Source organism: Osmerus mordax, chromosome 15 (assembly GCF_038355195.1).
Source record: "Osmerus mordax isolate fOsmMor3 chromosome 15, fOsmMor3.pri, whole genome shotgun sequence".
Taxonomy (NCBI): domain Eukaryota; kingdom Metazoa; phylum Chordata; class Actinopteri; order Osmeriformes; family Osmeridae; genus Osmerus; species Osmerus mordax.
Window position 1 is genome coordinate 15,871,549 of NC_090064.1, and position 22,084 is coordinate 15,893,632.

A 22,084-nucleotide genomic window follows, 5' to 3' on the forward strand; every position below is an offset into this window, starting at 1 on the left:
TATATGATATTTGTCAACTCCTTACGCATTCACCTATCTATCTTGCCCGCGTTGTAGAGTAGCCTGGTCATTATTGTAAACCCTTCAACCAGGTGCATTGAATAGCAGGCTACATTTAGTGTAATAAGATGCACTTCCCTGGTGTCTATATTTTGGCTATTCATGTTTACACTTCCAGATGCCTATTTGAAAATATTTCAAAAACCGTGTTTTGTTGTTGATTAAAGCCTTCATATTGAATATAAATTCATTTAGCAGTTTGGCAGATGGCAGAGGCTATAATAAGCTAAAGCATGACTGAGCACGCAAATTAAGATGAATGCAATTTAGTTTAGCTTACTTGAAGAGACTTGCCTTGCGTGTTATTCTCCAAACCACAGCATAACCTATCATTGTAAAATGTTGGATACGGATAAGGATGTGAATAGCCCACTGTAAGACAAAAATAAGAGTAAATTCTCTGCGTACATGAAAACCATAAACTAACAATATTAGACTATAGTTGTCCGACGAACAAAAACATGTTCGTAACCAACAGCCTAACTAAACCTATTTATCTCAATTGAATTACGCGCATTGATAATGTTTCCCAATCAAATATTTTGGAATGAATCACTTCACAACAGGTTTTAGACTTTGACCCGTGGTTTCCCATGGCAAGGTAACTGGTTTTGCACGAGTTGATCTGTGCTCCGTTGCATAAACTAATCTCATTAATCTCAGCAGGGGCTAATCTTGTGGAATTAGGATAGTAACATTAAAGTGTAGGATTTATATATCTCTATATATAAATAATAACATTTCGACAGCATTCCCAATCTTTCAAGATGTCGGCAGAAAGACTTGAAAGTAAATCTCCATCAGAACTCCCTTTTTTTCTTTTCACAATGAACGCGCGCATTTACAATTTCGTTTAGAAATGTCGAGGTTATAGTTTCAGCTATAAGAATGTACTCATTGCATGGTTTTACACGTCATGGTGAGGATAAACATAAACGCAGAGGAAGTTCAGTCGGATGTTGGACAAGCGAGTCAAGGAACTACAGACTAATCCAATATTGGCCCAAGTGGTGTAGAAATATGGACATACTGAAGCTTGTTAATGTTCTCAGTACTGTAATCATGACTCAATCATGATCGGACATTTTTTTTATAAACCCCAAACCCTGTGGGTTTAAGGCAAATAAAGTGTTTCATTCAACGGAATATTTTTTTTAATGAATTATTATGTTTTGTGAATATAATCTAACCCATAGTAAACGCTTCGTGACTGGGTCCTGTATGAAACCTGGGCTGCATGTGTAACGATGCGGTTTGAACTTTCTCTAAGAACTTTCTCTTTCTCTTTCCTGCAGACAAGTGTGGGGATAACATCCGAATCACGAGCGCAAACTACCTCACTTCCCCTGGCTACCCGACGTCATATTTTCAATCTCAGAAATGCGTGTGGGTGATAACAGCGCCGGGACCTCACCAGCGGATCCTAATCAACTTCAACCCGCATTTTGATCTCGAGGACCGCGAGTGCAAGTAAGTCAGCCACTTTGAGCTCAATCCATATTGAACATTAAACCGCGCCATCTAGTGGCGGTGGAATTCTTAAACCCACGCGCTTACTAGGGCTCCGGGACAAGGAATGTCTTTCGACATCAACTTGAGTGTTATGCTACTTAAAATATTAAGATTTTTTTTTGGACTGGTTTACCTCAGAACGTAAAGCTGTGTTCGTTCATAAACCGTTGCTTTCTGTATGGTTTATCAATCTAGAAGTCTACGGAAACATTACCGCTACTTTCCGTCAATGTAGTCACATATCCGTATTTCACTTTGAAGCTGGAAACTGTTATGCCACACACGGGCTAAACGGTCTGGTTAACCTGTTGTCAGAAAGGCGTAAGCCGCTGAAACCGGAGAGTGCCGGTAATGTGATGAGCCCTTGTCAGGGTTGCCCTGAGGTGAGCTGTGTTTGGGCGGACAGCCCCAGCCGGTGCCTCAGCCCCGATCCGCTCCTTCTCCAGGTTGTGTTTACGCCTTAGGGCCAGGGTGTAGCGAGCTGTTGGATCCTGTTACTGTATCCCAGCTACACCCAACCTGGGCTCCACTATCCTTTGTGTTGGTTCAATGCTATGAAACATCCTCTTTTTTTATCCTGATATCTGCTACATTAGTGCTCCATAAACCTTTTTGAAATGTATGGTCTGAATGGCTGATGTGGACTTCCAAAGGGGTGGCTCCTAGTGTTGATCTGGGTCAGGTTTCACCAGCAATGGAGCCGTTAAACTGTCCTGGAGCCCAGGGTTATAGTAGAGTAGACACAGGGACAGGAAACAATACTCATGTTAATGAAATTAGTCAGGAATGGATTTCCTGTGTTTAAACACACACAGTTAAAATGTTCAGCCTTGAGGCAAGTATGCAATGTCTTGTATTTCCAGGTTGAAAGACAGTAAGTGGAGGGTGTTGCGGGAGGCCTGTGATAATTTACAAATGAGTTTTGTGTGCTTTCATTCAGCTACCATTGAAGTTTTCTGAACGGGATTCTTGGTTAATTGGTTGTTCATACACATGGGAGGATGTGGATATATCTCTCTCTCTCTCTCTTTGTCTCTGTCTGTCTGTCTGTCTGTCTGTCTGTCTGTCTGTCTCTCTCTCTCTCTCTCTCTCTCTCTCTCTCTCTCTCTCTCTCTCTCTCTGTCTGTCTGTCTGTCTGTCTGTCTGTCTGTCTGTCTGTCTGTCTGTCTGTCTGTCTGTCTGTCTGTCTGTCTGTCTGTCTGTCTGTCTGTCTCTCTCTCTCTCTCTCTCTCTCTCTCTCTCTCTCTCTCTCTCTCTCTCTCGCTCAGTCTCTCACTCTGTCAGTCTCTCTCTCTCGCTCAGTCTCTCACTCTGTCAGTCTCTCTCTCTCTGTCTGTATTCTACCCACCCTACGTTCTACTCAACCAAATGTGCTTATTATGTTTGGAGGGAAGCCAGTGGGTGTAATACCAATCGAGTGGTCACGGACTATAAACTGGAGCGCTAAGGGAAATACTAACATCTAACCTGAAGAGACGTCTGTGAAACTTAATCAAGTCACCAGTGATTCATGTGGCTGGTGCAGTGCATTATGGGAGAAACACGGTCAGCTCAACCTCAAGGGCTTCTTCTCATTCTATTTTAAATCCAACTGTTGGAAGCTGTTTCATTTTTAATGTTTTAATGGAGCAGTTTCAACTGACGGTTAGTTCCACTTCACTATCTCACCTTGTAACAAGTCCATTCAGTAAAGTGGAACTGGACTAGCTGTGACATTAAAAACCTATTTTTTCCCCTCTTTTCTTAGCATTCCCTCCTTTGTGAAATAATGGCGCTAAGTAAAGTGAAGGAGGTCATTGTTGCTAATAGCTGAAGGGACGTTTCCCTGTTAACTTAATTACAGCTGGGGATAGACACATGCACCCCAGCATTGTATCCACAGACAGTAGCTGGTGTCCTGAATCCAGTGGGGCATACAAGTGTTCCAGTCGCATCTCCGCTCAGCAAAACACCCCTTATATAATGGAAACTGATGCGAGCCAGAATGGCTTCCTTATCAGATGGACCAGAGGGGGACAGAAGGGAAGCTACAATGCTTCACCAGTGCTGCCTGCCACCTAATTAGCCACTAAATGGAACACACATGCTCCACATGTTCCCCAACATGGTCGTTATCAGCTAACCAAACAAGCAGCACTCAGGGTTTGGGATTTGTGGAGTCCGGAAAGTGCCTAGTTCTCCTTTTCTCCTCGCACGCGTGCGCTCTAAAGGGGGGTTTGTTTGGAAAGTGCACGGCCTGGGTCCTGAGAGCCCGGAGGAAACCACTTCATCAGCCAGATAAGGGCCGTCCTGGCTGACTAAGTGAGCGGGCAAGATCAGAACGTGGAACGTGTTTACTTTTTCACGCACTGCTGTGTACTTGTGTGTAGAGAGAGAGAGGGGGGGGGGGGGGGGGGTTGGCTTGATGGCTGTGCCACCTTGCTCACTAAGTGAATGAAGTTTGAGGGAAAAGCCGACCCCTTGTCAAAGAAAACATTTGAAGTAAATGGGCTCTGAAGTTCCGCAGGAGGAAGTGATTCCTGGCTGCTCTGAGAGAAGAGCAAGTGTGTGTTCCTTGGTTCTTTCTCAGCAGATTCAGAATCCAGTCCCATCTGATAAAGCTACGTAGCTTGTCAAGCTGTGGTGGCTTGAGAGAAAGATGTTTGGATGAAAACGGATTCCTAAAAACTGACCGACAAGGTTTCAATGATAGCGCAGAGAGGCTTAAATGGCCTAATTAGAATACAGAGAACATCTCATACAACTCATTTTCAGGTTCAGACTTTGAGTTGATAGTTTTTAAGATCAGCTTTTTGTATTTTTCAAGCAAAAACCTGCAAAAATATTCTCCTTTCCTTCTCTATCTCTTTCTCTGAATGCTGTGTTGGAACCAACCTTCCAGCCATCTGATGTGCTGTTGACAGTGCTATGAATCATTGATGGGTTTGGATTTGCTGACCAAACTAGAAAACAGACAGATATCTCCTCAGCTTGTCCTGAATTCTCCCGCAGCTACATGGAAGACCGCTGCAGCTGAGCCTTCTAAAGGGGGTCTCTGGGAGACCCCCCCAGGAGTGAAATGGAGAGAGAGAGTGAGCGAGAGGGAGAACGAGGGAAAAAAACCCACGAAAGAATGAGTCTCTCTCTCTCTCTCTCTCTCTCTCTCTCTCTCTTTTCTCTCTCTCTCTCTCTCTCTCTCTCTCTCTCTCTCTCTCTCTCTCTCTCTCTGTGTCTGCCTAGCCAGTATGTTTGATGGACCTCGGAGAACACTGAATTCCTGTGTGACAGCCCTTGCCGTCCTGTGTCTGCGAGGCAGGCAGTGGGGGTGGAGGGGTTGTGCGGGGGTGAGGTGGAGAGAGAGAGAGAGCTTGGGGGGGGGGGAATATTCAGGGAATGCCTTATGAAGAAGTGCTCTCTTTGTGGCAGAGAAGCAGCGAGGGCTCAGCTGCTGGAGACCCCTCTGAAGTGACTGCTCCTCGCTCCCCTGCTAGCTGCCTGTAACCCGAGGCTTGAAAAAGCGCTCCCTCCTTCTCTCACTTCTCTTTAATTGTGACCCCCCCCCCTCTCCCCCCTTTCAAGCTCGCTCCATCTCTCCCCACCGCCCCCCTCCCTGTGGTGGAGCCCAGTAGTGCTGCACTGCCTGCTGGGAAGGCAAACACCCTCCGCTGTGCCCTTAGACAATACACATCCTGCCGTCCCACCCTCCTCAGCCTGCCTGCCCTTGTCCAGGCATTCCTGACCAGCCCAGTCCTGGACTACCGACAAACATGACTGACTGCTGGAGGCAAAGATACTTAGCCCCCTAGATTGCATTTTCTTTTATATGTGTCCTTTTGTTAAGCTAAATCTAGGTAAACATAGGTTCATGCTATTCTGACATGTTTAACAATGAGGGCCACCTGTTCTTCTGAGAGAGGAGAGGAGAGAGAGGAGAGGAAAGAGGGAGAGAGGAGAGAGGGAGAGAAGAGAGGAGAGAGGGAGAGAGGAGAGAGGAAGAGAGGAAGAGAGGAGAGGAGAGGAAATAGGGAGAGAGGAGAGGGAGAGAAGAGAGGAGAGAGGGAGAGAGGAGAGGAGAGGAAAGAGGGAGAGGGGAGAGAGGAGAGGAGAGGAGGGGTGTGGGTGGTTGTGAGGTGAGGAGAACAGAGGAAGAGAGAAGTGACTGATGTGAACATTCTTGCGTTGATGAGCACGTTGAGGCTGTGTTGTGAAGCTCCGTGATGCTGGGGGGTGGCAGTGGGACCCCGCTCCCCTCTTAAGGCTCTGTGACGGGGGACGGAGCACTGTAACTCTCCCTGGGTCCCCTGGAGCCTGCCTTCACTGCCCTGGCCAGGCTGCCAGGGCCAGGCTGCCAGGGCCAGGCTGCCAGGGGCCAGGCTCCCAGAGCCAGGCTGCCAGGGCCAGGCTGCCAGGGCCAGGCTGCCAGGGCCAGGCTGCCAGGGCCGGCAGAGCCAGGCTGCCAGGGCCGGCAGAGCCAGGCTGCCAGGGCCAGGCCGGCAGAGCCAGGCTGCCAGGGCCAGGCTCGTTTATCAGCCGTCGTCATGGAGAGAAAATAAACAAGGCAGGAATGCAACCGGCCTATTTAATCTTCTGTCGGTGGAGCTGTTCAAACTGCCATGGCTGTGACCTATAAGGACCAGGGGAGGAGGCTAGTGACCTATCAGGACCAGGACATTTACAGCCTGTTAACGGACATGACTGCTTCTGCTGTTGATGTGTGCTCCCTTTTTGTCTTGTTTTTTAAGTATGTGTCAGTAAAACATTCAGCAGCGGATCAAAGCGTTGTGTTCTAATCACAGTGCCAGTGCCAGATGAAATGCTGAGAGCGGCATTGTCTCTCTTTAACTGCCGGCTTTGACAATGGCAGCTCAAATTATGCACCTGCATATTTCATCTTACAATGGCTCCCTGCGATGCCTTACAAAAGGAAGCGCATTATACTGCAAATCACACTGCAGCAGTGTGCTTTTGGAAAAGGACTGTTGCCAGCACCACTCAGAGCAATTTACTTTAAAGGAAGTTGTTTCAATTATCACAAATCATGAAATCCCATCGTGTTTATAACTTAAAATAATACAAAGGAAAAGTCCGGCAGAAGTCAAGGAGACAGGTGACCTATTAAAAGATCTGTAAATAGCTTCTCTCAGATGCAAGGCTGTCTGTTAGTCCCCCAGAGATAAGCTCACCTCTGTTAGGATCTGGAGGGCACAGGAGAGAGGAAGAGAGAGAGGGAGAGTGATATTGGAAACCTTCTGACCTCTCTCCCCACTCACTTCTCTCTCCCTCAATTTTTCTCTCCCCGTTTCTCTCTATCTCTCCGTCATTCTCTTTCTCTCTGTCTATTTCTTTTCCTCTCCCTCTCCATCTCTCTCTCTTCCTCTCTCTTCCTCGGAGGGTTAATGGTGGTCCTCTTTGGTTAATGAGCAGGATTAAAGTGTATGTGTGTGTAAGGGTGTGTGTGTGGCCGGGGCCAGGGGTACTACTGGAGAAGTGTTCACCTTGGCCGGCGTTGGAAGGGCAGCCTGATTGAAAAGCTTTCTCTCCGTGGCATCTGCTGTGCTCCCCGCTGCTCTGTCACTGCTTTGATTCATGCACACCCTCCTCACGCACACCACGACCGGGACCAGAGCCACTCCTCCTCACTGCAGGGGGGACACCGCCTCACAGGAGGAGGTGGGGGAGGAGGGAGGTGGGGGAGGAGGAGAGGGAGGAGGTGGAGGAGAGAGAGGAGGTGGAGGAGGAGGAGGTGGGGGAGAGGGAGAGGGAGAGAGGGGGGGAGGAGAAGGAGGAGAGGGAGAAGGTGGAGGGAGGTGGGGGAGGAGGAGAGGGAGGAGGTGGAGTAGGAGGAGAGGGAGGGTGGGGAGGAGGAGAGGGGGGGGTAGGAGGATGAGGAGGAGGAGAGGGAGGAGGAGGTGGAGGAGGAGGGAGGAGGTGGAGGAGGATGTGGAATGAGATAAAGAATAAGAGGGGGGGGTGAAAGGAGTGAGGGGCGATCATAAATAAACACAATTCCAATCTCCATGTTATATAGTGGGAGTGAGTTCCCCCTGTCCTGCTCTGGAAGTGTTCTCTGACTGGGGCAGTTTTCCTCCCATGTTGACTCAGGATGGAGGATGTTAGATATGTCTGGCAGAAGCCTGCCTCATGTTTCCAGCTCAGCTCAGAGCCCTGGAAGCTGCCCTATATGGAAGTTTCTACAGAACCATGTCGCAGACCACACCGACGAAAGGATTTCGGTCTGCGCTTGAAAAAAAAGAAAGAAATGTTTGTATTAATCCGAAGCAGACTCAGAAGGAGCTGTGTGGGGAACTTGTGTGATTAGAGAACAACACAGTCATCTCCCAGATCTATCTGGACATGCATCTACAGACTGCAAGAAACTCACACTCATTTTCTTTTCCAGTTCAGATGAAAAAGCATCAAAAGCGAAGGCTGGTAATTCAATACCTTGTTCTGTTTCCAGAGACGTTGGCAGTGCGAGCTCATGGGTTGTGTTGGATCTGTGTAATATGATTAGCAACAGGGTTCCTCTCCTCTCCTTCCTCTGGGTCCATCGAGGACACTCTTAACTGTTTCTTTTCTCTCTCTCAGGGTATACAGCTTTGTGACTGTGCGAAAATAGATAGAAATTACTGCCCCAAAGTAGCAAGGGATTCGTTTGAAAACAGTATCTCACCACTCTCTCGCCATTCTCTCCCCTTCCTCCCTTCCCAGGGAGAGAAAGAGCTGCTTGTTTAATTGATGAGGGCCTATTGAAGCTGTTGATTCCTAATACAGCATGTCCAAGCATGTCAGCCATGTTTAGTTTACTGCCCTACCTTGAATGGTGCTCTTGATTTTGATGGATGAGCTCTGAGTCTGTTTGTTGCCCCAACGGCTGCATACTTAGCTGAGCTGCAGGGAGGGAAGAGGAGGTGTGTGTGTGTGTGTGTGGGGGGGGGGGGGGGGTCAACAGAGGCCTGTTTCATCTACTATCCCTGGGAGAGAGGGGCAGAGAGGGTCAGATCAGATTCTTTTTCTGAAGTCAGGTGAAACGGCAGTTGAGTTCAGCAGGTCTTCCGGTGTTACAGGCCCACATCGCCATGGTTCTCTGTGTTTGTGCACGTGACACTTGTCCCTCACTTGTGTGGGACAACTCCCTCCCCTCTCCTCCCTCCCTCCATCCCTCCATCCATCCCTCCCTCCCCTCTCCTCTCCTCTCCCCCCTCCCCTCCCCTCTCAACCCTGATGTGGGCCATGTCGTAGTGCGAGCTCCAAGCAGACAGTGATGGATGGAGTCGGCGCCCTGCTGCGTTCTGATTGAGTTAGAGCCACTCCACTTCCACAGGCCTGTGTTTGCTCTCCACTTGATGTGCTCTCTCTGGAACCCCGGTCAGGCCGCTGTGGTCAACTGTCGCCCACTTTGTTCTCATGGCGGAACTACTGCTTTGATGGCTGCAATGGTACAAGGACTATATATTCAGCCATACCCCCTAAAGCTCTTTTAATGCCCCATCACAGCGGGGTGTCAGTTGGCCCTCTCAGTGCTCCCCCCCCAGACCCCCCCCCCCCACACACACACACACTCAGTCACACACACGCCTCAAGTCACACCAAAGCTTCAACAGAGGAACAACCCCAAATGAACAGAGTCTCCGAAGTACATTACAAACCCTCTTGAGGACTTCCATATCGTATCTGAGCTCCGCTCTGCTGCCCAGCCCTGCACCCTCCACCAGGGGCTGGCACGGCCCCCTGCACCCTCCACCAGGGGCTGGCACGGCCCCCTGCACCCTCCACCAGGGGCTGGCACGGCCCCCTGCACCCTCCACCAGGGGCTGGCACGGCCCCCTGCACCCTCCACCAGGGGCTGGCACGGCCCCCTGCACCCTCCACCAGGGGCTGGCACGGCCCCCTGCACCCTCCACTAGGGGCTGGCACGGCCCCCTGCACCCTCCACTAGGGGCTGGCACGGCCCCCTGCACCCTCCACCAGGGGCTGGCACGGCCCCCTGCACCCTCCACTAGGGGCTGGCACGGCCCACACGGACACAGCTAATTGCTGTCCGGCCGTGCTCCAAGTTGGCAGATCAGAGTGGGTGGTACAGTGAAACGGAGAGGTCAGCTTGCCCTCGAAAAAGCCTGGCAGGGGAGCTGGCCGTCAGCTCTCTGATCAGCTTAAAGTGCCGTCCCCGTGCCCCCGTGCCAACTGCCTGCCAACCTTGTGCCCCCCTCCCCCGGCCCCGCCCTCGCCCACGGCTGTGGAAGACATGCGCTGTTTGGCACTCCTCCTGGCAGCGGGAGCTGTTTGGCTTCAGAAGCGTGTGAAAGATAGAAAGTGAGAAGGTAAAAAGAGAACAAGGGTAGAGGTTGAGAAAGAAGAGTCAGCAGGGGTGATGAGAGAGAGAGAGGAGAGAAAGTGAGGGAGAGAGAGAGAGGGAAGTTGTCTCTATGCTTCTCGTTGGCGATCGATCAGAAGTCTATTCAGCCATGCTGACAAACGTGGCACATTCCACATCCCTCTCTCTTCCTCTTCCTCCTCCTGAACACAAACAGCTACCATGGAGTAGAAGACGAAAGCCTATCTGATAGTTATGTGTGTATGCTTGGGTGTGTCTGCGTGCCTGTGAGAGAAATACTGAGAGCCTTATTCTGTTCCAACCTCTGTTCTACATCCAGCCTCGGCCTCTGCCCCAGCCTTGGCCCCAGTCCCAGCCTCTCTCCAGCCTCTCTCTGCCTCTACTCTCCCAGCTGTCTGGCCAGTTGACCTTGTTGGGGTCAGAAGGTCTTAGCCTTCGTAATGCGACTAGGCTGTCCTCAGGGTACGCTGGGAGAGGCCGGAGGGAGGATGGAGGGAGACAGAGAGAGTGGGGGGGGGGAGAGAAGGATGGGGCTTTTAATTGAATAACTCCCAGTGCAGTTATTACCACTACCACTGCCCCCCAGCCCTCTAGCCAGCATGGAGACAGTTAACAGAATACAGGGACTTCTGAAAGGAGGGAGGGAGGGAGAGAGGGAAGGAGGGAGGGAGAGAGAATCCTCATGCCACACTGACCCTCTGACCGAGACCTACAGCGTTATTCATGTTGGCACCCATTAGCAACTTCTATCTCTCTCTCTCTCCCCCCCCCCCCCCTCTCTCTCTCTGTCTCTCTCTCTCCTCTCTCTCTCTCTCCCCCCCTCTCTCTCTCTCTTCCCCCCCCTCCCTCTCTCTCTCTATTACCCCTCTCCCTTTATTCCTCCACTCTCCTACCATCCAGCCCCCTCCCCTCCTCCACATCATTCATTGTGGAGAGGAAGGACCCTCGAACGCCAGCCAGAGGCTTTACCTCTGCCTGACCCCTGTCCCCTCCCCCTGTCCCCTCCCCCCTGCTCCTCTCTGAAGGCACCCAGCTCCCCCTGCTCCTCTGAGAAGGCACCCAGCTCCCCCTGCTCCTCTCTGAAGGCACCCAGCTCCCCCTGCTCCTCTCTGAAGGCACCCAGCTCCCCCTGCTCCTCTCTGAAGGCACCCAGCTCCCCCTGCTCCTCTCTGAAGGCACCCAGCTCCCCCTGCTCCTCTGAGAAGGCACGCAGCTCCCCCTGCTCCTCTGAGAAGGCACCCAGCTCCCCCTGCTCCTCTGAGAAGGCACGCAGCTCCCCCTGCTCCTCTGAGAAGGCACGCAGCTCCCCCTGCTCCTCTCTGAAGGCATCCAGCTCCCCCTGCTCCTCTGAGAAGGCACGCAGCTCCCCCTGCTCCTCTCTGAAGGCACGCAGCTCCCCCTGCTCCTCTCTGAAGGCACCCAGCTCCCCCTGCTCCTCTGAGAAGGCACGCAGCTCCCCCTGCTCCTCTGAGAAGGCACCCAGCTCCCCCTGCTCCTCTGAGAAGGCACGCAGCTCCCCCTGCTCCTCTCTGAAGGCACCCAGCTCGTTACCCGGCCGCATGCATCACGTCCAAGCAGCGGCGCCTGATTAGCCGTAGAGTTTGAAAAATCCTTCTTGTTTTTGTGTAACCTCTCCTCTTGTTCTTTTTTCTTCTTCTTGGTGCATATACCTCAAAGCCACGGCATGTGGAACTGAGACTCCAGGCCCACAGAGAGTTCAGTGGGTCAGTAAGCTGAGGTTGTTTACAATTAAACCCTGTTCCTCCCTCAGAGTTTGTCTTCTAATCCTGATATTCTCCTGTTGTTGTGACCTCTGACTGACTCAAGGGGGATTTTGAGTCTCCAGTTTGTGTTCTTAGAGGTGGATAGTGAGATAACTGTGGTATTATGATGGAGAGATGGACAGATTATCTCTCCTCTCTCTCTCTCTCTCTCTCTCTCTCTCTCTCTCTCTCTCTCTCTCTCTCTCTCTCTCTCTCTCTCTCTCTCTCTCTCTCTCTCTCTCTCTGTCCTTCTCTCTCTCTCTCCATCCAGAGCTGTGTAAGGGTGACCCTAGTCTGACCCACCCAGGAGGATCAGTAATTGTTACAGGGGACACGAGTAGAGCCCTCTGGCTGGCACTCATGGCACAGTCGACATTCACCCCAGCCAGCCTGGAGCGGGGGGGGTAAAGGCAGGACTGGGGGGAGGGGGGAGGGGGGTGATAGGCAGGGCTGAGAAACAGCAAGAATTGTGTTTATAATGGAAGGTGGTGCTTGTCTGAGTTACCGTGGACACAACCCCATTTTTCCCCTTTCCTCTTTCACCCTTTTCTTCTCTCTCCTTGACTTCTCATTGTTGTAACAATGGCCTATCATCTGAGCCTCCCGTGGAGGACTCCCATCTCTTCTTCTCCTGTCCCCTGCCCTGCTGGGTAATCACAGGGCGCGCTCAGATGTCAAGGTGGGTCGGTTGGAAGCCTTTCTCTCCGTAATGGCCCCAAAGATTACCCCTCTTCCTCTCTCTTTCACTCTCTCCTCGCTGGATCGGTTTCAGTTTTTTTTCTTCTTCGATATTGTCCCATTTATTCTCTTTCCCGCCTTGTCGTTTGGCTGGGGAACTGGTTACAGTTTACCGTTCTGTTGTTGAAACCCTTCCCCTGTAGGGCTCTGTGTGTGCCTGTGAAAGCTGGGCTGCATCCTGCCTGGCCTGAGGGCACTACAGATAAGTTCTCCTGCTCTGCTTTTCCTAGAAGCCCACTCAGGAGGTGTACAGTGTAAGCCCCAACCAGGAAGTGTACAGTGTAAGCTCCACCCAGGAAGTGTACAGTGTAAGCCCCAACCAGGAAGTGTACAGTGTAAGCTCCACCCAGGAAGTGTACAGTGTAAGCCCCAACCAGGAAGTGTACAGTGTAAGCTCCACCCAGGAAGTGTACAGTGTAAGCTCCACCCAGGAAGTGTACAGTGTAAGCCCCAACCAGGAAGTGTACAGTGTAAGCTCCACCCAGGAAGTGTACAGTGTAAGCTCCACCCAGGAAGTGTACAGTGTAAGCCCCAACCAGGAAGTGTACAGTGTAAGCCCCACCCAGGAAGTGTACAGTGTAAGCCCCAACCAGGAAATATACAGTGTAAGCTCCACCCAGGAAGTGTACAGTGTAAGCCCCAACCAGGAAATGTACAGTGTAAGCTCCACCCAGGAAGTGTACAGTGTAAGCTCCACCCAGGAAGTGTACAGTGTAAGCTCCACCCAGGAAGTGTACAGTGTAAGCTCCACCCAGGAAGTGTACAGTGTAAGCCCCAACCAGGAAATATACAGTGTAAGCTCCACCCAGGAAGTGTACAGTGTAAGCCCCAACCAGGAAATGTACAGTGTAAGCTCCACCCAGGAAGTGTACAGTGTAAGCTCCACCCAGGAAGTGTACAGTGTAAGCTCCACCCAGGAAGTGTACAGTGTAAGCTCCACCCAGGAAGTGTACAGTGTAAGCCCTAACCAGGAGGTGTACAGTGCACATTCATACCGGCTAAAGTTCTGCCAACATGCTGCGCAGTGCTGCTGTGCTATAAGCGCTGCAACTTCCGAAGCTCACTTAGCGGGGAAGAAATAGCTAAATGAGTGTTTTACATTTTGCCCTGGGCGATGTTCTAATTAATCGTGGTTACTCATTCTTGCTTTAGTCATGATAACAAGATGTACTGTGGCTAGTCACGTAGAAGTCTTGTAGCGTTTAGAGTCCTGCTCGCCAGCGATCCCTCTATCCTGTGTTTCACCTCACAGAGAAGTCATGTACATTTTCCTTTTGTTTTCGAGCTTGACGAGGGGCGTTTGAGGTCTGACGACTTACAGATGAAGCGGGTTGTTAGTGCTCTTACATCGGCAGGCTGGATGTGTTACAGTACTTCTTATGACAAACTAGCTACCATTTGTTGATAGTAAAATCCACTCTGAGCTCTATATAAGAGCCACGAGTAAGCTCTGTATGTCACTGAAGAAGCAGTGGTTTCAAGGATCGTTTTGCTTTGTCGCGCTCCATCGAAACCCAAAGGCCGATTTTCCTAACCGACCTTTTTTTATCACACATGTCCGTGTCGTGATCTGTGTGGCCGAGCCTCGTTGGCAGAAGAGACGCTGGAGGTGCTGGGGTGTTCAGGCCCCGCGGGCCCTCGTGTGCTGGGCTGTTCAGGCCCCGCGGGCCCTCGTGTGCTGGGCTGTTCAGGCCCCGCGGGCCCTCGTGTGCTGGGCTGTTCAGGCCCCACTGGCCCTCGTGTGCTGGGGTGTTCAGGCCCCGCGGGCCCTCGTGTGCTGGGGTGTTCAGGCCCCGCGGGCCCTCGTGTGCTGGGGTGTTCAGGCCCCGCGGGCCCTCGTGTGCTGGGGTGTTCAGGCCCCGCGGGCCCTCGTGTGCTGGGGTGTTCAGGCCCCGCGGGCCCTCGTGTGCTGGGGTGTTCAGGCCCCGCGGGCTCCGGGAAGCCCTCGTGTCAGCTGGACGTACGTTAAGACAGTTTGACTTCTGTTCAGCTGTGGCACAAGAACGGGAGGTTAGTCTCGCTCACAGTGGGACCTTCTGTGATTGGGCTTTGCACACACACACAAACACACACACTCAGTGTACTAGGGGGAGTGTGATCCATCTCTAACTCTACCAGGACAGCACCCCTCAGGCCAGCCCCTCCTATACGACCCACCCTCATGTTTCCTAATAAAGGATTATTGTGTGTTGCTATGAGAGAGATGCAATAATTGGGTCTAAATACGGCAAATTCATTAATCTGATTGTTGGCAAAGCGTGAGATCTCTCAACAGTGTAATTAGGGAACCTAATGGATAGAGGCAGGCTGCATCCATCAATGCTAATGATAATTGCCACGTAGAGAAGCACGCCGTGTACCAGCCCCTGAGGCACCCGCAAAGAGAGGAACCAAACCATTCGGCCGGATCTAAAAATATGAGTTGCTGAGCTGGGCTCTGGGGTGGTGGTGGTGGTGGTGGGTGGTGGTGGGGGCACTCAGAGGGGATTGATGGGTGAAGTCGTGGTGCTGTTGGGTGGAGATCCAGCCCTCCATGTGCTGTGGTTCCTCCCCCCTCCACCCCTCCCGTTAGCGCCCACTTCTAAACACCCTGGATGGGAGCAGTCAGGATGGGGTGGTGGCTGGGTCTCCTCGGCCAAGGTTCAACTTGAGGCTCCTTTAGATCGAACGCTGGATCTTTCTTTAACAAAACCCCCAAATAAAATAAAAAAAGGATGTTCACCTGTCTATCTCAGCCTGGAGTAGGCTGTCACCAACATTAGCAGCATTACCTGTGTGACTCCCCAGTCAACACTGTGGAGTCCTTCCGCTTCCTGGGCACTATCCTCTCCCAGGACCTCAAGTGGGAACTGAACATCAGCTCCCTCATCAAGAAAGCACAACAGAGGATGTACTTCCTTCGGCAGCTGAAGAAGTTCAACCTGCCAAAGACAATGATGGTGCACTTCTACTCAGCCATCATTGAGTCCATCCTCACCTCCTCCATCACCGTCTGGTACGCTGCTGCCACTGCCAAGGGACAAGAGCAGACTGCAGCGTATCATCCGTACTGCTGAGAAGGTGATTGGCTGCAATCTGCCTACCCTCGAGGACCTGCACACCTCGAGGACCCTGAGGCGAGCGAGGAAGATTGTGGCCGACTCCTCCCACCCTGGACACTCCCTGTTTCAGTCACTCCCCTCCGGCAGAAGGCTGCGGTCTATCAGGACCAATACCTCACGCCACAAAAACAGTTTCTTCCCTTCCGCTGTTGGCCTCTTCAACAAGGCCAAGGGACCACACTGACTCAAATGACTTATTGCTTAAAACACACTGCTTTTGCACTGCACCACAACATGGTATCTTGTACATTTGTATTTTTTGTAATATTTGTATTTTTGTATTTTTATATTGTAATTTACGGCAACTTATATTTATCCCACTTAGTACTGCTAGTTTATGTACCCTTAGTATAGTTAGTCCACATATTTAAATTTTAGGTATATGTTTATTGTATGCACCTTCCTGCCAAAGCAAATTCCTTGTCTGTGCAAACTTTCATGGCGAATAAATCCCTTTCTGATTCTGATTCTGATTCTGATTAAGCTGTCTCATTCTCTCCCTAGCAATCTCCCTCTGCCTGTCTGCCTGCCTGTCCGTGTGTCTGCCTGTCTGTTCGTCTGCCTGTCTGTGTGTCTGCCTGCCTGTCCGTGTGTCTGCCTGTCTGTTCGTCTGCCTGTCTGTCCGTCTGTCTGTCACTCTGTCCGTCAGGGAGACTGACACAGGGACTGACCTGTTGCAGGACCAGGGCAGCGGGCCAGCTGTTACTCAACCCTGGGTTAATTAATGTCATAAGAAGGAGTGGGGGGGGTGTAGGGGTAGGGCTGTCTAGCAGAGGTATGTCATGCCCCCCCCCCCCCCCAAGGCTAGGACCAAGATCGAGATCTACTTGTCTCGGCTCCTAAGTACAAGCTGTAATGATGTTATGCCTGAGCTTTAAGTGCTAGTTTGTTGGTCGTTTCACTAACACTGGAGGGGCTCAAGCCTTTCTGACAGCTGACTGCAGGCTGTTTCTGTGAAGTTTCCCTCTCTCTCTCTCTCTGACATACACCCATGTCCTACTTCTCTTGTTGAGCGGTATCTGGTTAACTCTGAGATGTTTAGATATGTTGGAGGTGACAGGTTGTCATGCAGTGGATCTCAACTGGTACAGGGGGAGAAATGGCTGGGAGATGAGAGGAGCGTTTGGTTTCTAACCGGGTTCAGAAGCAGAGGCTGTGATTTGTTCCATCGGTTTCACCACTCCACTTGTGTTTATAAATTGTGCGATTAAGAAGTGTAACCTATTGTGCTGGGCCATTACGATCCCTCACAATGTTATGCCTGGGATCTCATTCCCTTCATCAAAACATGTCATGTTGGAATAGGAGAGGGAGCAGGAGAGAAAGAGAGAGAAAGAAAACAGCGCAGGAGAGAGGGAGGGAGAGAGAAAGGGAGAGGGAGGGAGAGAGAAAGGGAGAGGGAGGAAGGGAGAGAGAAAGGAGAGGGAGGGAGAGAGAAAGGGAGAGGGAGAGAAAAGGAGAGGGAGGGAGAAGGAGGGAGGGAGAGAGAAAGGGAGAGGGAGGGAGGGAGAGAGAAAGGGAGAGGGAGGGAGAGAGAAGGGGAGAGGGAGGGAGGGAGAGAGAAAAGGAGAGGGAGGGAGAGAGAAAGGGAGGGAGAGAAAAGGAGAGGGAGGGAGAGAGAAAAGGAGAGGGAGGGAGGGAGAGAGAAAGGGAGAGAGAGGGAGGGAGAGAGAAAAGGAGAGGGAGGGAGAGAGAAAAGGGAGAGGGAGGATGGGTGAGAAACTGATTATTTCTGGTAGAACGCTGTAGGGCCTTATGTTGTTACCCTGTGGTTGGTGGCCTCTGTATTTGTGGTGGAGGTGCTGCTAATGTTGGTGTCAGGCACTGCAGGACTCCTTCCTCAGCCCTGCTACAGATTCCAGGCAGGGCCATGAATCTGAACTAGCCAAGCGAAGGTCAGAAGAAATCAGATTTCTGCCCTTTTTTTAACTTTAATTTCCCCTCTGGATTGGCGGACCATTTTCAATATTTGTGTTGGAGTAGTCCGCAGTGCGTGTGTGTATATCTGTGTGTGTGTGTGTGTTGGCCTGCGTTGGCCTGCGTTTCCAGATTAATACAGTAGTTGTTCCCTTTTTGTCCCCGGTTTAACTGGAATGCATCTAAACATCAACTCATCACAAGATCCCCAGGGTGGACGAAGGCTAAATAAAGCTTAGTCTGGAGGGACGAGGGCTGGAGGGACGAGGGCTGGAGGGACGAGGGCTGGAGGGATAAATAAGCCTCTGTGTTTGCAGAAAAAGGCTGTTTCCCTCTCCGCTCTTCTGGGGACTTCCCAGACTGCTTTGCGTGTTTGGCGGCGGGCTCGCTAGCTCGTGTCCTCTCTCGCAGGACCTGCAAACTGGGTTGGAGACCTGCAGGTGCTCAGTGAAAAGTATTAGCGCTACATTTAACACGGCTGGCAAGCGGATGTCCTTCCAACACGTCAAGCTGCCTCGGCAACCATCCCATAGTAATGCCTTCCAGATGACAATGGGGCGGGAACAGAGGAGAACATGGTCTGTGGAACAGAGTCATCAGAGTGTGGCTAAGGGTCTAGCTGTTATGCTCAGACAAGATGGAAGATGCCCAGGAGACTCTTAATGTCTCTCTTTTCCTCCTCTCTCTCTATCTGTCCCTCCCTCCCTCTATCTCTCACTTTCTCCTCTCTCTCTCTCTCTCTCTCTCTCTCTCTCTCTCTCTCTCTCTCTCTCTCTCTCGCTCTCTCGCTCGCCTCTCTCTCTCTCTCTCTCTCTCTCTCTCTCCTCTCTCTCTCTCTCTCTCTCCTCTCTCTTCTCTCTCTCTCTCTCTCTCTCTCTCTCTCTCTCTCTCTCTCTTCCTCTCTCTCTCTCTCTGTCTCTCTGTCTCCCTCCCTCTCTCTCTCTCTCTTCCCCCCTTTCTCTTCCTCTCTCTCTTTTCCTCTCTCTCTCTTTTCCTCTCTCTCTCTCTGTCTCTCTCCCTCTCTCCTCCTCCCCCTGTAAGCGATTTAAGCCCAGGGTCTACTCCTCCTCATCTGCCTCCGTCCCACTGCGCCTCCTTTATGAGGACCATCTGAGGCGGGCCGATGATGTGCCAGAGTAAAAATGCAATAAACAGCTATTGTGGAGGTAGAGGTTATGTGTGAGCAAGGGGGGAGGTTATGTGTGAGGAAGGGGGGAGGAAAACACAGGTTGTGTAAACAGGTTCTTTCACTGGAAGGTTATTTTTCTGCATCCTTTCCTTCAAACACACACACACACATGCACAGAGCCAGTCCTTCCGCCAGTACTCCTGCAGCCTGCTCTTGACTGCGACGCGACGCATCCCTGCATCAATGTTTTAGACGCCTGGAGAAGGGGAAGGAGCAGCAGAGTGTGAATTATAAGTCAGCAGATAGAACACAGCAGCACTAGAGGAGAGGAGGGGAGGGGAGGGGAGAGGAGTGGATGAGTCGGGGAGAGGAGAGGAGAGGATGAGTAGGGGAGAGGAGAGGAGGGGAGAGGGGTGGGAGAGGAGGGGAATTTGGAGATAAACAATACACAGGAGAAGCACATGGAGAACAGAGAACTGCTATCTCCTTGACATCCTGTTGGTCAAACTTCACGTCCTTCTCACAGAGCGTCAGAGTCTGAGGAGCGTGCAGGCGGAAGTCAGCGCTGGACGCAGTGTGTCAGAAACTTGTCTTCCTCCTGGGGGGTGTCTAACAAGACGCGACCCCCCCCCCCCACACACACACACACACACACCAGCCGCCTTCTGGCAACATCATAAAAAGGAGGAAATCACCAGGTAAACAGCGGTGGGTTTTGTGGTTAACCACGGTGTAAACACACTCCCTGTGTGGGCACAGTACCCCCCCACCCCGCTGTGTGTGGTGTGTGTGTGTGGTTTGTGTGTGTGTGTGTGTGGTGGGGAAGGGGAACAGGGGTGTGTTTGTGCTCTCCGGTCCAGCCTGATTAACACAGCTGGCTGGAGGAGAGAGGAAGGAGGCTGGGGAGAGAACAGCCAGCAACACCAGCCCTGACAAACACACACACACCTGACACACACACACACACACACACACACACAGATCATTAGTGCTGGGCAGAGAGGCAAAAGTAAAGACATCCTTCACTAAAGTACAAATACTCGTGTTTAAAAAGACTCCAAAGAGTTCACCAAATTCACTTTTTGACATATATGGCCATCTGTGTTCAGGAATGTGTCTATTCTCAGTCATGTCGATGTTGTCACACCCTATGTGTCAGCCATCCTTTTTTTTCCGAAAAAGTTTCGAAACGTAATAAAAAATATTTTGTCAACCTTTCCAATAATAGTTTTTTTTTAACTTTTATTAACTTTTTTTCCAGAACTTTTGTATCAAAAGGATTTTTTCAACCTTTCCAAACTTTTTCCAGAACTTTTCTTTCGAAAATATTTGGAAACCCCCCACCAAAAATATAAATAAACAGAACTTAAAAGAACACACACGTTCTTTCACTCACACAACATGTCACAAAAGCTTCCAGTATTTTTTCTTTTGAAAACATTTATTCAACCAAGAATGTTTTTGGGGGGTGCTGTCATTTTCAGTTGAGCAGTTTGGAGTGAGAGAACAAGAGAGTAGAGGAGGTGAACAGTTAGGATCAAATCTCATCCTGTTAGACTAGATCTCACACACACACACACACACACACACTTAAACACACACACAGCCTCCCTCCCATCTCTTCCTCATTAAACTAGCAGCCCTGTTTGGTGTGAACCTGTAGATACACGTCAGCCTGCACCAGGGGGACTTCAGGCCCAAACCGTCACTCACACACACCTTCTGCGCACCTCACACACACCTTCTGCCCTAAACAGCCCCAGTTAACTGGCTTTCTTTTCCACTCAAGAAGGCCTGGTGTTTTGAGTCATTTGGGAATCGGAGGTAACCATGGTGTGTCTCCTCATGCCTTGGGGGTAACATATTTGTGTGTGTTTGCAAGCAATTATTGTATGTGTGTGTGCAAGCAAGCAATTACTGTCAGTATGTGTGTATGTCAGAGAGAAGGGGGGAGAAAGAGAGAGAGGGAGAGGAAAGAAATAGGCCATGGTTGAGTGATAGTTGTGGTTTGGGTCATGTTTTTTGCATGGAGGACAGTGAGGGGTAGGATGGAGAGAGAGAGAGGGCAGCAGGTTGTGGTGTGTGAGCAGGGATACATTAGTTAAGTGCCCCACTGAGCTCAATACATAGTGAATGGGTGTTTGGAGCGATTACCTGCCATAGCAACCTCAGCCCACGCTACCCTGCTTCCAGAGCCCACAATCAGAAGGAAAAATCTAACACAGAGATTTATCTCTACCGTGCGTGCACACACACACACACTCACACACACTCACACACACAGACACTCACACACACTACAGCCAATACCAAGCCCAAGCCCACACGCAAACACTCGCTCTACTGAGATGACCCAGGGCAGTTTTAAGATGACCCTGGTTGGACAATCACGCTAATTCCTTCCGCCCCGTCTTGCGTTTCACACGCGTGATCTGTACGTGTGTGTGTGTCTCTCATTTCAAACAGTTTCTCCTTGGGCCTTTCCCTCGCTGGTGCAGGACTCCGTGCTGACTCAATTAGGCGGTTCCTCTCGTCAATAGCCGTGGGTCTGAAATTCCATTTGATCAGGAGGCCGCTGAGAGCGTGTGTGGTGCTGAGAGCGTGTGTGGTGTTGAGAGCGTGTGTGGTGCTGAGAGCGTGTGTGGTGTTGAGAGCGTGTGTGGTGCTGAGAGCGTGTGTGGTGCTGAGAGCGTGTGTGGTGCTGAGAGCGTGTGTGGTGTTGAGAGCGTGTGTGGTGCTGAGAGCGTGTGTGGTGCTGAGAGCGTGTGTGGTGTTGAGAGCGTGTGTGGTGCTGAGAGCGTGTGTGGTGCTGAGAGCGTGTGTGGTGCTCGAGCAATCCCAAAGAGGCTGCAGCTTGATAGCATTACCACCTGGGTCTGCTCTCCCTGTCTGCCTCCCAGCTCCATAACACAATCACTGGGAATGGATATACTCCCACAGATAAACACACACATCCAGCTCTCTAGCAGTGAAACCTACAAGAGGGCCAGTTTGTATATTAATATAAAAAGTCACGCTGTCTGTGTTAGAGACTTTGTTTGTTGCAAGGAGGAGGAGGAGGGCAGAGCAGCCTGCCCACCTGCTCACTGGGTTTGACATCAACAGGAGGCCTCATTAGCTAGTATTAGCTAGTGTGTGGTTTCTGCTTCATCACCTCTGTTATCTTAACACCTACTGAGAGGGTCTTATAGTATTATAACATTTGTTTAGTTCTCCATCCAACGTATCCCCTCTCTTTCTCACACACTCTCTCTCTCCCTCTCTCACTCTCTCTCTTTCTCACACACTCTCTCTCTCCCTCTCTCCCTCTCTCTCTTTCTCACACTCTCTCTCACTCTCTCTCTTTCTCACACTCTCTCTCTCCCTCTCTCACTCTCTCTCTTTCTCACACTCTCTCTCTCCCTCTCTCACTCTCTCTCTTTCTCACACTCTCTCATTTGCTCTCTCTCACACACTCTCTCACACACACTCTCTCTCTCTTTCTCTCTCAGGTGTATAACCCTTCCAGTCACTCAGGACTGACCTCTCCCTCTCTTCCAGGTACGACTAC

General features: G+C 50.9%; 1 protein-coding gene across 1 annotated transcript in view; it reads left to right on the plus strand.

Annotated features, from left to right (window-relative positions):
• LOC136958028 (neuropilin-1a-like) overlaps positions 1-22,084 on the plus strand; it is a 44,319-nt gene that overhangs the window by 2,073 nt on the left and 20,162 nt on the right. Inside the window, 2 exon segments of the mRNA XM_067252252.1 lie at positions 1,356-1,530; positions 22,075-22,084. The exon segment at positions 22,075-22,084 is cut by the window's right edge and continues 172 nt beyond it. Of these exon segments, the coding sequence (XP_067108353.1) occupies positions 1,356-1,530; positions 22,075-22,084 (185 nt within the window).